General features: G+C 36.9%; 8 protein-coding genes across 8 annotated transcripts; 3 read left to right on the forward strand and 5 right to left on the reverse strand. All coding sequences in view use genetic code 12, as the record gives it.

Moving 5' to 3' along the window:
• Window positions 1–253: 253 nt before the first annotated feature.
• Window positions 254–2,701, reverse strand: DEHA2A10098g (DEHA2A10098p; the record flags this gene model as incomplete). Its single annotated transcript, XM_456770.1, has 1 exon — window positions 254–2,701. The coding sequence occupies one exon, from the start codon at window positions 2,699–2,701 to the stop codon at window positions 254–256; it is 2,448 nt and encodes an 815-aa protein (XP_456770.2).
• Window positions 2,702–3,836: 1,135 nt separating this feature from the next.
• Window positions 3,837–4,385, reverse strand: DEHA2A10120g (DEHA2A10120p; the record flags this gene model as incomplete). Its single annotated transcript, XM_456771.1, has 1 exon — window positions 3,837–4,385. The coding sequence occupies one exon, from the start codon at window positions 4,383–4,385 to the stop codon at window positions 3,837–3,839; it is 549 nt and encodes a 182-aa protein (XP_456771.2).
• Window positions 4,386–4,715: 330 nt separating this feature from the next.
• Window positions 4,716–6,191, reverse strand: DEHA2A10142g (DEHA2A10142p; the record flags this gene model as incomplete). Its single annotated transcript, XM_002769977.1, has 1 exon — window positions 4,716–6,191. One exon carries the CDS (start codon window positions 6,189–6,191, stop codon window positions 4,716–4,718), a length of 1,476 nt encoding a protein of 491 aa, XP_002770023.1.
• A 1,042-nt stretch (window positions 6,192–7,233) lies between these two features.
• DEHA2A10164g (DEHA2A10164p) lies at window positions 7,234–8,895 on the forward strand (the record flags this gene model as incomplete). Its single annotated transcript, XM_456773.1, has 1 exon — window positions 7,234–8,895. One exon carries the CDS (start codon window positions 7,234–7,236, stop codon window positions 8,893–8,895), a length of 1,662 nt encoding a protein of 553 aa, XP_456773.2.
• A 97-nt stretch (window positions 8,896–8,992) lies between these two features.
• Window positions 8,993–9,787, reverse strand: DEHA2A10186g (DEHA2A10186p; the record flags this gene model as incomplete). The annotated part of the gene is made up of 1 exon (XM_456774.1): window positions 8,993–9,787. One exon carries the CDS (start codon window positions 9,785–9,787, stop codon window positions 8,993–8,995), a length of 795 nt encoding a protein of 264 aa, XP_456774.1.
• Window positions 9,788–9,971: 184 nt separating this feature from the next.
• DEHA2A10208g (DEHA2A10208p) lies at window positions 9,972–10,853 on the forward strand (the record flags this gene model as incomplete). Its single annotated transcript, XM_456775.2, has 1 exon — window positions 9,972–10,853. The coding sequence occupies one exon, from the start codon at window positions 9,972–9,974 to the stop codon at window positions 10,851–10,853; it is 882 nt and encodes a 293-aa protein (XP_456775.2).
• Window positions 10,854–10,876: 23 nt separating this feature from the next.
• Window positions 10,877–14,536, reverse strand: DEHA2A10230g (DEHA2A10230p; the record flags this gene model as incomplete). The annotated part of the gene is made up of 1 exon (XM_456776.2): window positions 10,877–14,536. One exon carries the CDS (start codon window positions 14,534–14,536, stop codon window positions 10,877–10,879), a length of 3,660 nt encoding a protein of 1,219 aa, XP_456776.2.
• Window positions 14,537–15,341: 805 nt separating this feature from the next.
• Window positions 15,342–16,253, forward strand: DEHA2A10252g (DEHA2A10252p; the record flags this gene model as incomplete). The annotated part of the gene is made up of 1 exon (XM_456777.1): window positions 15,342–16,253. One exon carries the CDS (start codon window positions 15,342–15,344, stop codon window positions 16,251–16,253), a length of 912 nt encoding a protein of 303 aa, XP_456777.2.
• Between the last annotated feature and the right edge of the window lie 436 nt (window positions 16,254–16,689).

Below are 16,689 nucleotides of genomic sequence, written 5' to 3' on the forward strand. Positions count from 1 at the left end.
TAGACACCTACAGTTTATTCCTCGTTAATCTTTATCCCCTATTCTTATTGAATTGTATTATTTCAGTATTAATGAAGTACAATTATTAAATTAATATATCATATAGATCAAGGGATGGTTTTCTGGGGAAAACTACAATTTAAAAATGCGAAATTTATAGCAAGACATTTTTGACGTAACAGTATATAATCTCTAATTTGCTAGGTTCAAACCTTAGTTACGAACATGAAAACAATCATCAAGCAAGCCGTAATCAATCTTCATCACTATCGATCTTAAATTGATTATCCGCTTCTTCAGCCGAAGTACCGTGAAGATTATGGCTCAGTTCATTCAACTCAAAATCTGCTAGCTCCAAGTCACCTTCATTGCCTGCATCGTTATTTAACCTGAAATATGAACTATTGCCTGTTCTGCCCTTAACTAAATTAAAAATGCTATTAAGTTTGTTTTTAGTCTTATCAATCAAGGCAGCTCTACCACTTCTACCCATCAATAACCATAATATAAAGCCTATTAAGGATATGAAAACCAATGAGCCATACCAACGATGTGGCTCTATATCCCATTTAGATTCCTTATACTCTGGTTGATAATCCGTTTCATAATCAAAAATCGTGTATTTAGCATCTTTGACAGGGGGGTTAAATTGAGGTCTTGGGAAGATGCCACTTTGTTCAGCACCAAAATGAAACACGCTGGACGATGCTGAATGGTAAAACCCTGATCTTGGGATATTAGTTTTGCTTGTTATGCGGTCTTCTTCAGATAAGCCAATGGTATCAGCAGTAAAATTATTAAATGCTTGTACATATTCATCATTTGCATAAAGAATGGCTCTTCCTAGAGTCCATGAAAAGGAAGATCCGCCCAATCTTTCAACTAATTCTAATGATTTGAATCTACTATTTTCAGTTGCATGTTTATCAATTCCAAATCTCGGAAACCCTAAGCCTAGATGCAAAAAATTCAAAATCCAAGACGATTTAAAACACAAATCGGACAACTCTTCTTCAGCCATTTGGTTCTTCTCTGGTCTTACGTTATTTAACTCGATAAGTCTACTAAAAGATTGGGAACATAACTTGGAAGTTGCGTTGTATATCACCTTATAATCATAAGTATCAGCGGCATCTTTTCCTCCCGGTTTCTTATCAGATGACCGTGCTAAATTTCTTGCACTCTTATCTTCATACGACAATAAGTTAGTAATTGCATCCCAATATCCACTTACCCCCACGAAGTGATTCACATCGAAATCAAATGCTGGAATCAAATCGTTCAACAAGCACGAGCTAGACTCGTCGCTATCTTTAAATTCCTTACAATTTTCATCCTTTCCAGAGCCGGCATTATGTGTGCTGTTATGCAATACAGGGAAAATTGAAGTTAAGCACTTATTAAAGTCACTCTCACCCGTGAAGTGTACGGAATCATCATTTATAACTGATGTAGTAGTGTAACCTTTTGGCAAGCATGGATCTGGAACAGGAGTATGTGATCTACCATAGTATGCTGGTTTATTCAATTCATGTTCTTCTGTATATTTTTCAGTTAGAAATGACAAATATCTATTATGAGCCTGGTACATTCCAAATCCCAAGAATGAATCTGAATAAATATCGAAATTAAGATCTGATGGAGTATTGAAACTACCAATACTATCTTCATTTTTACCCGTTTGCTCTTTTTTTTGTTCGCCTGATATCGGTGTAGGGAGTTCCACAAGTTTTACCTTGAAGAGGTTCTTATCATGCTCCTCAATCTCAGTAAAATTAGGCTGGAAAACAACTTGAGTAGAAGCTCCTCCCATATCCAAAAGTCCATAAGTGGTATGGTTCTTTCCATGCTGATGATTCTGCGGATTGTCGAGCGCACCAATCAAATAATTTATAGAAAGCCAACCATATAAGCCTTCAACATCTCCATCTATAACGTTAACATGCGTAGAACATTCAGGGATGAAGAAATCTGAATTATGTGTGATATATTTGCAGATATTATCTAAAATTTGTTGTTGTTCGATAGGAGGTAATAATCGCATACCTCCGGTTGAATGTAAAAATATGGGTGTTCTTGAATGCTGAGACTTAGGAACCACTATACTTGCTAATTGAAGTAAGTGCTTCAAATGATGATTGCCTATCTTTTGTGGACTTGAATTAAAGGACGAGATTCCTGGTTTTATCTTTTTATTCCACTTCTTTTTGGCTCCTACCAAAGGTAATCTTCGAGTATTTTCGTTCTCCGGTTCCTTCGGTTTATCTTTCTCTTTATCCTGATCTCCACCTTTACCCGTCTTGTTGTCTTTGTCCTTATATTTCCCTTTATCTCTATCCTTGCCTTTCTCTTTACTTTTCTCTTTATCTTTCTCTTTACCTTTCTCTTTCTCTTTATCGGTATTGTGATTTTCCTCATTATCTTCATTTTCCAGATCACTATCCTCGTCATTATCCCTACCACCAATGCTGTTAATGAAAAACCTTCTTACCAACTTTAACTCCCTATTATCGGCGATATCATTTAAATCTATATCATTCTGAAGAATATGCACAGGGTTCAACCAATTATAAACATATACCCTTGAACCTTTGGATCCCGCGTCTATAACTACAATATAGTCATAAGGAATGCCTTCTTTTGATTCAATAGGCCCTGGAGTTATGACCTTTTTCTGCTTTCTAGGTTCCAAGAAATCCATGTCCCAAACAACTGCCAGTTGTGCTATCTTTATCTGGTGAATAATGTTCGTATAGCATGGACTTGTAAAATATTCTTAATCATATTTCATAACACAAAAACGAAAAAAATTTGGCTGCAACTCCTATCGAAGACCTTTTAAAAGTACATTTTACTCGAGACACCTATGGGAAAGTTGATGATCAAATAAGTGTCACTTGAAGATAATGCATAGCTAGTTGTTTTTTACACCTTTTATCAAGCTTTTTTCGGAGATCACAATCTGCAATCAAACTGAAAGATATACGACTAGAAATGAAAATATGCTAATTCTTTGCTGAATATAGAACGTGTCATGGAGTTATAAAGAGGATTTGCAGAGGAGCCATGACATTTTTTGGATTTAAATTAAAAAAAATGTAGTCCATTTAGGATCATTTAGGTAGTATATAATAAATTCGAGACTTTCAACCAACAATGTGTACCAAATCACTTCTGCTTATTATAGCTCAAATCATGATGAAGATGATTAAACAACACTTGAAACTACATCTCTTCTTTGGAAACAATGATAACGTTAGTAAGAATTTGACACCTCTCTGTCTGCTATTTTGATAATTTAGACCAGCCTGATAACTAGGATTTTAATCTTACTGCCATATGATGAATGGACTAGAAGACATTGATAGAATTAATTCCTAACTATTACTGGACTAAAGGAATCATACTACTATGTGTATATTTTAGGGAAATATTGCTAGCATAGGCAAGTATGAAAAGTTGCGCAACAGCACAATATTCTACCTTTCGTCAGACCATTGTTATGAATAGGAAAGGGGATTAAGCAAATACACTGCTTATATAATTCAGATATGCCCATTGTAATAGGAATTGTTCAGTATCTCTTTTTCAGCCTAATCAGTAATACTTTTAACTACGAGATTCTTGAGCTTACATTTACGTACGTGTATAATAACGACTGATAAGCCTCACTTTTTGTCCAATCAACAAATATCATAAATTATTATAGTATTATGTAAGTACAAATTTGTAGGTTCCAATAAACAACTATGACAGGTGGAAAAGTATATCTCACCATCATATGGGCTAGAATCTAAGATTGTAATTTATAAATAAGAAGTAAGAAATGTAGCACTTTACATTATGGTACATTTGTCATCTTGCTTAATAGTTGGATTTTGAATGGCTTCAATCTCATCTATTAAACTCTCAAAAGCTGTATCAATATTCACATCATCTCTGACAGATGTCTCCAAAAATCTGTAACCAAATTCTTTAGCTAATGCCTGGCCTTCCTCTGTCTCTACCTGTCTTTGATAATTCAAGTCGCTCTTATTACCAATCAATACTATTGGTATTTGGTCAGTACCAATTGAATTCAATATCTTATCCCTAATGACCTTGATCAATTCGAATGACTGTCTCGAGGTGACAGAATAAACCAACAAGTATCCATGAATACCTATTAGATGTTTCTCATTCATAATGGAGAACTCATCCTGTCCAGCTGTGTCCAATATCTCTATGGCATAGTCTTGGTTCTTGTAATTTATAGTCTTGGAAAACTGATTCTCGATTGTAGGATAGTACAGTTCAACAAAATGATCTTCCACATATCTGACTGTCATCGATGACTTTCCCACCGAACGAGATCCTACCACTGCTAGTTTACGTGCTTTGACCATTGTTTCTCACAAATGTTTCTTCGATGTCAATGTAAATATCCCCAGCTTGGTTTCGATACCTGACTTTTCTTTCCACTTATCTTATGGGTGAATTCTAAGATGAAATCTAATCAACAATGTTTAATATACAGATACTATCCAAACCATGAAATTTCAGCCTATTAAACAACTTAGTTTGTAAATAATTCAATAGATTTATGCTGGTAAATGAACTGTATTGCTGTAGAGACTTTTTTAACAGAGTGCTCAATTTATTTTTTTTCCTGATAAAACCAGGTGTATGGATCCGAAATAAAAAATACATTACGATAAACGAACTATATATATTCACTATGTAGTAGCCCACTTCAAGACTTCTAAACTTGTTACTACAATGAAAATGGTAGTTGGTAACGTCAATACAACGTAACCCCAGAATAACACCCCTGACATTTCTTTTTGGTAGATATTGTTCAACTGGGTGATTTGCGACAATTGAATGGCAGGAGGCGAGATAGTCAAAATAAATGCAACAATCAAGAATATAGGATCGTCCAAAATGGAAACCTTAAAGAACTTGACACAAAGGGTAATGATAGGCAACAAGATAAATGGAGGTAGTATCATTCTTGAAAGTAATGATCCAACCACAATACGCTTGTAATGTCTCGATGGTGGGGGCATGTCATTGGAAGGATACAAATTCGATCCAAGCACGATTAAAATAAGGGGGATGGAAACGGATCCCAACAGATGGATTGATTGGGAAAGTGTATTATGAATGAAAGACTCCTCGTCGACGAAGAATTCCCTTTGCAAAGCAGGAACGCATGCCACAACGACCGAGATTAACATGGCATACAACGGCGGATTCATAAATGCTAAAAATTCCTTTATGACCGGCAATCTCTTCAAGGCGTACCATAACTGATATATACGGGCACGTCTTTTATGAATGCCAGTCGATGCTTGGTCTGAATTAGCGTCGCTGTCGTCGGAAATACGTTCCACGAACACATTTTCTTCCGGCAAAGACTGCGAGCCATTACTCAGAATACTGCTGGATGAGTCGGTTCGTGGTGGCTTATACGACAAGCTCTTCGAATCATTTTTCGCCGCAATGCTGTTGTTCAAGTCGACATCAACGCCATTAATGGTGTCAAAATGAGCACCACGCATGTCGGGGTCGCTTAATAAAGGTCTCTGCTCATCACCGACGTCAAGATCACGTTCCTGGTCGTCGTCATGGTTTAACTTCGAATAGGAGTCCAATTCCTCCTGTGACCGTTTTCGCAAAAGCTTGTTATAGCCCCATGACCACCGCAACACCTGGCCCAATTGCTGAAATATTAACAAGTATAGTATACCTCTCGACGCAACCTTATCCGGTGTATCGCCTTCAATGTCATCCCAAAGCAAATTGGGCAATGTCGATGCCAACGACAACGTCAAAGACACCGGAAGCGAATTGGAATTCCCAAACACCGCCATTGCCGTAATGAAGTCTGTTTCCGGACTGTTCAATCTGAGCATCCAACCCACCACCTGTGAACATCCGTATGAAATCCCGGTCGATACCGCGTAGAATACCGGAATTATAAGAATATCAACCATCTTCTCAAACGATAATGAAGGTGCCAACTTCGTGAAAACCAAACATGGCGTAAACAAATCCACATTCAATTGGGAAATCACCTTCTGGGCCTGTGTATTCAAAATCCCACTCTTAGCGGCCACAAACCCGGCAAAACATATGATAACAACCTCTAGTATAGCTTCGAACGTTAAATATGAAATAGACTGGTATGACAACAGTTTTTGTGGCATACTGCCCCCATTATTGTCGTCATTTCCTCCTATAGTAATTTCAATCAATTTCGATAGTATATATGTGCCCATTTAACTATCTATGCTATAACACACTGTAGAAAATCTACCAGAGAATTCGTTTTTCTTATATACAATAGAATACGCAATTTTTGCGATAAGCACTGCGGTGATCCTAATTTTTATCTGCACCACAAGGTGGGCTGTATTCGGGCATCGTGACAAGATTTTTTGTTCTACCACAGACTGCAGCAAGATCTTGATTTCTTCTGTTTTCCTCATCGGCTGTTGAGGTCAATTTGCGGTCCCCATTTGTTTCTGCTACGTTTGCGTTCCTGCTACGCTTGCCACCACTGGTCCCAGAGTCTTCCGTCTTGTCGTCGGAATATTCGGTCTCCGCATGGCACTACGGGCAAGTACGTTTAATACCATTTCTACTGTGCTCAATTGTGGTGGGATTGTTTATTGTGTACCCTATATATTGTTCATATTATATAGATTGCTCTGCGTGGCAAGTGCGTGTACATGCACCAGATGTATTCTAGTCTGACGATCAGACAGAATTTAAGTCTAAAAGAGCCCGGTCCTGTGTCGTGTAGATCGTGTATTTCTAACTGTCTTCACAGAGCCAACTACCCTGGAGTGACAAGTGATCCATGGAACACCGACAGAGCATTTTCGATCATCCATAATGCTGCGATGACCCTCCTGCGGTTATTTTGACACACCACGTGTAGATAGCAGACAGAGGACTGCGAAAATGCGCAGATGACAATGACCGGAATCGAACCCGGTACCTCTTCACATATTTCTCATTCCCCCCTCTTTAAGGAAGTTTTTTTAGTTTGGTCACGTGACTTCTGTGTTCCTTCCCTTCAGAAATCAAAACAACAACAGATAAACCTATAATTACTAGAGGTTTATCGTTGCACAAGGACCTAAAGACACTCCCTAATAATATAAGACTACAGGTACTTCACATTTAAGTGCATGATATCGGCAGGACATTTTTAGGTGCCAATACGTACATTTAAAGTGATATATGATGGGCCATACGAATACGCACAGCAGCACACCCAGCAAGCGGATAGAGGAGGCACCACTCAAATGGTACAATAATAGAAATCACGACGACTCAGAAAACGAGAGCTTGGTCAATTCGTCGTTTGATTTTGATATGGCCGGAGCATCGACTCCGTTGAAAATGGGCAAGATGCCGGTGGGGCGTGGAACGGGCGACATATCGGTGTCGTTTCTGTCGCCAATGAAGAAGTTGGACAATTTGCATTTGGAGTCCGAATTGGACTTGGACGAAGGGGAGAACCATGACGAACTTGGGAACCAGACGGTGGTGGGAGAATCAGACACCGATGATGAGTACGGCCCGGTTTATGGAGAGGATTACGAAGAGTCGAGCAGTGGGGCCACTGGTGGGACCCCATCGGAGAGTAATGGACACGGGCGCCAGCCGCCCAGATATGTGAATCGACGTAAACGGCATTTGGATTCGCCACTGGATATAGATATGGAGACTCCTCGCCAGGCACAAATGACGAACACGTCCGTGCGCAGCGACATGTCGATATGTTTGAACAACTCGACCAACAATACGTTCAAGCTCAGTTTTTCCAATAGCGATTCGACGCCGTGTCCGGTGCAGCCGCGGAAGAAGTCGAAGTTGAAATTCAAGGGCTCTCCCAGTCAACAGCAAACGCCGTCACAAACCAAGCTAACCAAGGTGAAGCATCTCTTGAACTTTGAGAATTCGATAAAGACCTCGGTGTCACAGAACCCGATCATGAACAAGCTAAGTGCTATGACAAATCATGATAATGACGCATGGACCCATGACGATGAAGAGGATGAAGATGACGAGGATGATTATTTGCCGAGAGATTCGTTGATTTCTTCACCTCAACAAACGTCTACGCTCAACACAACTGTCAATTCGAATCAAAATATCCAATCCACCCCTATCTCCCAATCGACTCCTGCCAATTCCAGACCTCCAACCCCCAGTCATTCGCCACAAGTGCCCATAATGGATGAGTTCGGAGACTCTATAAATGGATATAAGTTTGTGAAGCCAACCAGAAAACCCCAGCATGCATATTATAACTATCAAACCCCAACAAATAAGATTCTAAGGTCTCAAGAATTGAAAACTTCTTATAATAGAAATGAGTATGATACTCACTCCGCCGGTAATTTAAATAACGGCAAGTACAAGATTGTAGGGGACTTGCCAATGTCTTCAGCTGGACTTATGGATGAAGCTGAAGTCGATTTACATGTTGGTGATAAGAGAATCAACGATCCGTATTTGCAAGCTGTGAGTGAAACTAATTCCGATCAGGAACGAATAAGTATTAGGAACCTATATTTCCAATCATTCAACTCATCTGATTTATCTCAATTGAAGTTGCCATTATTGACAATGTTCAGAGCAAACACAATGTCAACTGAAGAGATCGTGAAGCTTATAAACGATAGACAACCAATATCATCATTTTACGAATATATCAAGAGTGAAGATGAAGATGTGCTTGATTTATTGAAAAGGGAACGATTAAGATGGCATCCCGATAAATGGGTTTCCAAATTACGTCTGCATCTACCAAAAGAAAATTTGGTTATAAACAAACAAGTCATAGATAGTTTAAGTCAATCATTGAATTCAATTATTGAAAACCATAAACAATAAATATCACTGAATTACCCCTGTTAACGAAATATGAATATATATTTATATATCATAAATATATATGATAATGAATTATCTATTAAACTAATTATACATTTTAACTTTGAACTTTATCTATTGGTGTTTCACCTTGGTCAGCATTCTTGGCCTCTTCTTCATCTTCGATTTCGATATCCTCTTCGATGTCTTCTTCAATGTCTTCCTCGATATCCTCTTCGATATCCTCTTCTTTGCTAGCTTCCTTACTTCCATTCTCTTCAACCTCCGCTGCTTCTTCGGCGTCCTCTCCTTCTTCTCCTTCTTCTCCTTCTACATCTTTTTCTTCTTCCTCTTCCTCGTCATCTTCTTCTTCCTCCTCTTCCTCTTCCTCTTCTTCTTCCTCGTCTACTTGTTGCTCTGGAGGATATTCATCCGCATTACCATCCTCGTTATCCCAAACTATATTGAATCTAGTAACTCTAGGTTTCTCAGCAAGTATATTTCTCACAACATGTTCAACTTGCACCTTAGCAGGTGGATTCTCCCGTAATTCTTCCGAGTCATATTCATTGTTTACATAGTACCCAACCCTTACAAATTCTCTATCTGCGTATGAACAGCTTAACAATATAACTGTTACACTCACTAATTCACTCGCTGGAATTAATTCTGGAGATGGTGGATCGGCCTGAAACAAAAATTTATTTATACCAACAGGAACTGGTCCAACCAATATAGAATCCAATTCCTGATCATGATCCAATGACCTCGAACTGCCAACGTATGTCAATTTCCATTCTAAATCTTCTTTCAACGGTTCTAAGCATTCAAAAGTAATCTCGAATTCATACGGGTCTGTAAATTTGGCTGGGTTATTCAACACTTCAATTCCTAGTAATGATACGATTGACATCTTAATACTATTCTCAAATCTGTATACTATCTATACATCATATAACCTATTATTGAATACATAAATTATAAGCAGACGCGTTGATAGTCTTGTGCGACATTATGAAATTATTCAACGACATACTTGTTCCCATAATCGTTTACTGTAATGGTAGATGTATTCTTCAGGGTTTATTTAGCTGGAAATGTCAGATATACCCGGGGATGGAAATAAAGTAATGGCTAGTGATAAAAATATGGCTGAAAATCAACCGAAGTCGGTGGATGAAAACGAGGAGGAAGAAATACATAGTAAATTAGACGCTAAGCAGGCCGATGAAGAACCCAATAAACAGCAAACAGAAGAATACAATGATAACGAAGATGGAAGAGAACCAGCACACGAGAATGAGGACGAAAATTTTAAAGCAGAAAATGACGATTCAGATCCGGAAATTGAACAGGGACATGTAGACAATGATGCACAAGATCCAGCGTCCAATAAGGATTATGCCAAATTATTCGAAAAGTATCAAGAACGATTTTACAAGGTATATTCAGTATCACAGAAATTGTTTCAGAGCGAGGTATCTCAAAGACAAGCTTTAAGCTTTTATCAAAGAAGAAATAATGCATTGATTGATTTACTTGACAAATTCGAATCGAAAGAACCGGTATCGCCAACCACTGACCAAGTTTTGGCTGATAGCGACAAATCCAGGATAGAGAACTTAATAACAATGAACCCTAGATTAAAGGAGGTATTGGCCCCCTTGTTAGCGATCGACGACTCCCAACAGCAATTTAAAGAAACGCATAAGATAAATCTCTTGATTAACGAAGCAATGCCTGATTTGATTAACGACGATATGGGCAATTTCGAACTCAATCCCCAAGATATTGAGCCTTGGGTGAGAAGACACTATCCAAACTTAGTGATATCCAAATACAAACCGCTCACTATAAGTGGTAATAAATTTAAAGAGACCGTTGATACAGGGTCAACCACGACGACTAAAAGGAAACGAAAGCTGTCAAAAGACGATGAAAACGAAGAAGATCCACAATCTAAGAAACCTAAAAAATAAGAATTTTAACGTTCATTATATACTTATTTAATATTGATATTCTTCTTATCCCTTTTCACTAGATTCTCTAAAACCTTAGTGTCTAGAAATAATTCGAATATAAACTTTCTAATGCTAAATTTATAACTCCCTCTATCAACCAATTTGATTATCTTCAAAAAAAGATTTCTATTTTCAAACACTGAAGGAGAATTTTTTTTTATAAACATTAATTGTTTGGTTGCCTTTCTGGCGATTCTATTCAACACGGAGCTTGAATGTTTAACGAGATTCAAAATCTTCTCATAAATCTTTTCATGGTCGAAAAACTCATCATCGTCGATGTCACCAAATAGTCTATCAGTTTCCAAATTCTCATCACCGCCGCTAAATAATGAATAATATTTAATATCTCTGTATGGATTATTAATTTCAACATTAAAGATATCTTTTGTATAAAGATCTTTAGGGTAACTTAATTTCATAGGGTTATGGTACTTATCTATAACTGAATACCAATTCAATTCATCTAAAATTTCAATCCCTTCAATGGTTGAGGCAATACTTCCTATTAAATAGAAAGAAATACCTCTTATTTGCCAACTTGGTGAATTATAAAATAAATTTAGGATCATCGAAACGACTGATTTATCCATATTAGTGTAAGCTGTGTCCAATAATTGAATCCCATATTTCGCGGAAGCGATACTACCAATAATCCACAAGTTCTGCTTTAACTTATTGATTAATTTACTTTGATCTTCTTCTTCTTCGTCTCCATCATCCACGGATATTTCATCATTATTATTTTCAGCTATCTTCGCTGAAATCATCTCAATATTTGAAATTAAATTTTCTAAATAATTCCTTTGCTTAAGGGTTTGAAAATATACTAAGCCTTCTTCAGTTTGTAACAAGTAATTGAAGAAGTGAACTGGAAGTTTTTCGTCAAAAGCTATAGAAGAAACATACGGAAAAAATCTCCTTTGTATTAATAGTTCAATCTTCTTAACATATTCGAATCCGATTAGGTTTATCCATTTATCAAACTCGGCATCGATAAATCCTGAATCTTCTAAGAACTTGAAACCAATTGATGTTTTCATAAAATTCATCAATAGCATCTTCCCGCTTGCATGTTTTGATAAAATTACTATTGAAGGCCTCAAGCTTATAATATGATTTAGAATATTTATATCATTGCTCAAGTAACAATCGTATAATAAGTCAATTGATTTATCTGAGATTTCCTGGTCGAGATCATATAACTGATTCACTAGTAATTTGATAACGAAATGTTCACATTCCTTAATTTTTATCAATTTTGGAATTACATTATCAATAATGAAGTTTCGAATCTTCAAATTAGATATACCAATTGCCTTTGATAACACAATTCTCAACTGACTATCGATAGTAAAATCTAAGCTGTTTAATAGGTTTATGATCAAGTAATTATTAGACTCGGAATTTCTACTCCCCTCTATTATATTATGGAACAAGTTGATAAACTGCCATTGTTCTAACATTTTTAGTCCATAAGAATTTGCTGATAACGTACCAATAAATTTTACATAACCGATACTTAGTGTATTTTCAAGTCTCTTCTTCGACAAAATTGGCTCCTTGGCAACAATTCCACTATATGGATCCACTTGTGCAAATATTTCTGATACTTGAGGCAATAATTTGTTAGAAGATAGATATTTTATACCCTGATTTAAAGTTAAGTAGGTTTCCAATAACTGACAACCAATATTTATATACATTTTAAAATTTTTATGAGTAATTGGCATATTGCAGAACCGGAATTTAAATGGTCTATAGAATGACATCAACCTCTTCAAAAATTTCGGGTTCTTTTCTAGAATCTCATCGAATCTTTTAGGGTTCCTTAAAGGACCCTGAATAAAGCTGAATAAAAGATTCCAATTCCAGTCCTCATACTCTTTGATGGTTAAAATTCTGATGTTATTAACCATATTCTTGAATTCTGTATCATCTATATTATATCTTGAACCAATACTAACGTTTTTTATGTACAACTTTAGTTTCTTCGAAGACAGGTTCGATGGATCGAAACCCGAAGCTTGAGTTACTTCATTTGATCTTCTAGTCGATTGCCAAATCTTGAAGGTTGAGGAATGCTCCAAACATTCATTGCGCAAAGACGGTAATATAAGCTTGCTCTGGAGTAATTCATTAGGAAGAAAATTATTCGCCATCGAGTATATGTGGGTCACTAGTTTTGTTGCCTTTTTCGTATTTGCTTCATTAGAATTTTCTTCGATGACTTCAATTAAGAGGTCAATTATACCATGGTTAATTAAGATAGCTATAATTAAACCCAAATAGTGATTTATAAGGTTAAATTCAAAGCTTTCGGGGCTTATTTCATCATACTCGAAGGAGTAATTGGAATTGTGGCCATAATTATTAAAGCATTGAATTACATCACCAATGCTAGATGACTTCAACCAAGGAAGCATTTCAATTCTTAACATGTCGAGTATAATATCCATAATAATATCTCGTAATTTCGGGCCTTTTTTTTTTAGATTCAATATTAAATCTTTAAGACATGCAAAATTATTATGGGAAAAACTCATTAAACCATTCCAATTCTTCAAGATAATTGAGAGCAGGAAAGCTGCCTTCTGCAATTTAAAGGTTGGAATGTTCTTATCTTCCTCACCTGAATCAATGCTTGAAAAGGTTGATACCAACGAATTTAAATCGTGACCGTTTCTTAGGAATTTTCGAGTATTCTCTGAGTCCAATACTTTCATAAGCACAAGGATACAATTCCCAGAGAGCTCGATTGAATCATCCTCCACTATAGTTTCAATGATAATTTTAAATCCACTACTGTGGAAGATCAATTCTGGTCTCAATAATGCAATTTCACAGATCGTTTCAATGCATATTTTCTTGAAATTATCAGTTATATTAGCCACGGGTTCACTAATCTCAATTATAGCTATGAGACTTTTGATAACACCGATCGATAGATTATCTGTACCCTTTGGGATGTTCAAAAATTCTCTGATTAGTTTAAGGGCCTGCTCTTTTTCTAGTAACGAGGAATTTGTGGACAAGGATATTATAATAAAGATTAAGATTTTGGACTGGATTAACATTGTTAAGGATTCGTAATTAGATATAATGTATCGCATAATACGATAACCTGTAGCTCTTACTTCTGATACGTCGTGGTAAAGCATAAACTGGATTTTGTTTAAAAAGCTCTTGAGGACAATATCATTCTTTAAATGTGGGTATTTTATTAGAATAGATACTAGGTCGTTACCTTTAGACACGATCTGGTATTCGTCTGTATCTCTTATACTACTAAATGACTGTAAGATATCACTTAATAGCCAAGTCGGACTTTTGATATTTGCAGGGGATTCATTAATTAATTCGTTCATATCATCTTGATCGACGTGTACTTTGTACATCTTGGAATTTTCAATTGAATTGATATTGAGACTGTCGATCGAGTTCATGGTGGAACTTCGATCTCTATTGTCCCTATTCATAAAGTCATTCTCCAGTTTGGACGATCTCATCATTTCTCGGGGGAATCTAGGATCATTATATCGCAGAGACTGCTGTTTAGAATTATTCAAATCCTGAAGACTGGTAGTAGATCCGGATGGGTGGGGGTCTTGGGGTGTATATGGGTTTATTCGATTGTTCATGAGTAGAAAAGGGTGGTATGGTTGGATCTGCTGGTGCCGTTGAAATGTTTTGGAAAGGTGTTTGTGTAATATCGCATCAAAGAATATGCAGAGAAGTTGCAAAGAAGCCTGCCCAAGATGATAAGTCGAAGATGCAGAAAATAGTAGGACGTAGTTAGGATTGTATATGGAAAAGCGAAGGCTGACATTAGATGAAATGGCAGGTGAAGATACAGAGATATTTGTTCTTATGAAGCTACATTGATAGAGTACAACCCCTGCTTTATCACGTACCAATCTGGTGTATAAACTCACTTTATATCCGTCGAAGAAAACGAGCAAATGATGATTCACTACTCATTCCAAAAGCCATTGTATTGTATGTTACTTTCGAAAAATGGTTTATAATTCATGATAGGTATTAACCCCAATTACAGTCCGCGAATTGAGCATCTGACTGAATGACACTGATTCGTAAATTTTGTGGCACTTAACATAGCACCAACATGTACACAATATCCCAGGGTGTCGAGTGTATTTGCAAAGAATATTTGCCATCGGGATAGAAGAAAGCCAGGGTTCCGTAATAATCTTTAGGTCATGAAGTGAATGGACATAAGTACCGTATGCGGAAGCCTATTAATCAATGTCTTATTTCCGTCAATTTACTGGCTTACAATTACCTAGAAGGAATAATGCATACCATAATTAATTGCTATAAAACAAAAAGTGTATAAAACAGATGATGCCTTCCAAATGCCAAATATTTTTTTATTCCTAAACTCAATTGGTATTAGGCAGCTTGCTAAAAGGTGCAGATTATAAAATGAGTAAGCTTTTGGTTGTTTTTGGGGCCACAGGTCAACAAGGCAGTTCTGTCGTTTCATATGTGAAAGAGAGGATGTCCGATAAGTTCAAAATTCGTGCTATTACTCGTGATCCATCTAAGCCGGAAGCAAAGACTCTTCAAGAATCGGGCGTAGAGGTTGTCAAGGCCGACCTAGGTGATAAGCAGTCAATTAAACAAGCATTTAAGGGAGCAGATACTATTTTTGCAATGACTGCATTAAACTTTGGGGGACAGACTGAGTTGGAACAGGGAAAACTTATTGCAGATGCAGCAGTCGAAGAAAAGGTTCCAAATATAATTTGGAGCACATTGGTGAATGCAAATGAAATTTCAAACGGAGAGTTTCCCCATGTAGTACATTTCGATGAAAAGGCCGAAGTTGAGAAATACATCCGTAGCTTGCCAATTAATAGCTCGTTCTTTTCTCCTGGCTGTTTTATGCAAAACTTTTTAGGGATGCTCAAGCCGCAACCAGTAGGTGATGGGAAGTACTCCATGTTCAATGTTTTGAGACCAGGTTCTGAAGTCCCGTTTTTTGATACAGAAGATACTGGTAAGTTTGTGGGGGCTATTCTTAATGAACCGGAAAAGTTTCATGGGAAGATTCTTTATGCGGCTAATGGCATGTATTCATATGAAACTATTGCTAAGATAATCAGCAAGGATACTGGGAAAAAAGTGAATTACCAACAAATACCAGGAAATACATTTAAAGAACAAATACCGGAACCAATTGCTGAAGAAATAACGGAAATGTTCCAATTTTTCGATAAATATAATCTCTATGGTCCGGAAACTAGGGAAAAGGTTGAATGGGGAATGCTGCAAGTTTCCGACAAACTTAGTACGTTTGAGGGGTTCTTCGAGAGGAATCCCCTTGGTTTATAGGTAAACGTAATTTATGAAATAATTAAGTAGTAATACACTGTGTAGTGATTGTTACGGGTATTTCGTTGACTTATAGAAGTGGAGTATAAGTTCTCCCTTAGTACTTTCCTGAAGAAGCCTGCCCAAGATGATAAGTCGAAGACGCAGAATATAGTGGGACGTAATTATGATTTAATATGGAAAGTGAAGATTACAGTAGATGAATTGGCAACTAAAGATACCTAAAAGCCATTGTATTGTAGGTTACTTTTGAAAAATGGTTTGATACAAATTCATGGGAGTTGCAATCAACCCTACGCCAATAGAGCATTTGACTGAATGACATACTTCTTAACTTTGTGGCACTCAAAACGCCATCAAACGCTTATTATAACAGGATCAAGTGTTTGACTTGGGGGGGTATTATTAATAATCTTAGATCATTATAGTCAAGTGA

Source organism: Debaryomyces hansenii (genome assembly GCF_000006445.2).
Source record: "Debaryomyces hansenii CBS767 chromosome A complete sequence".
Taxonomy (NCBI): domain Eukaryota; kingdom Fungi; phylum Ascomycota; class Pichiomycetes; order Serinales; family Debaryomycetaceae; genus Debaryomyces; species Debaryomyces hansenii.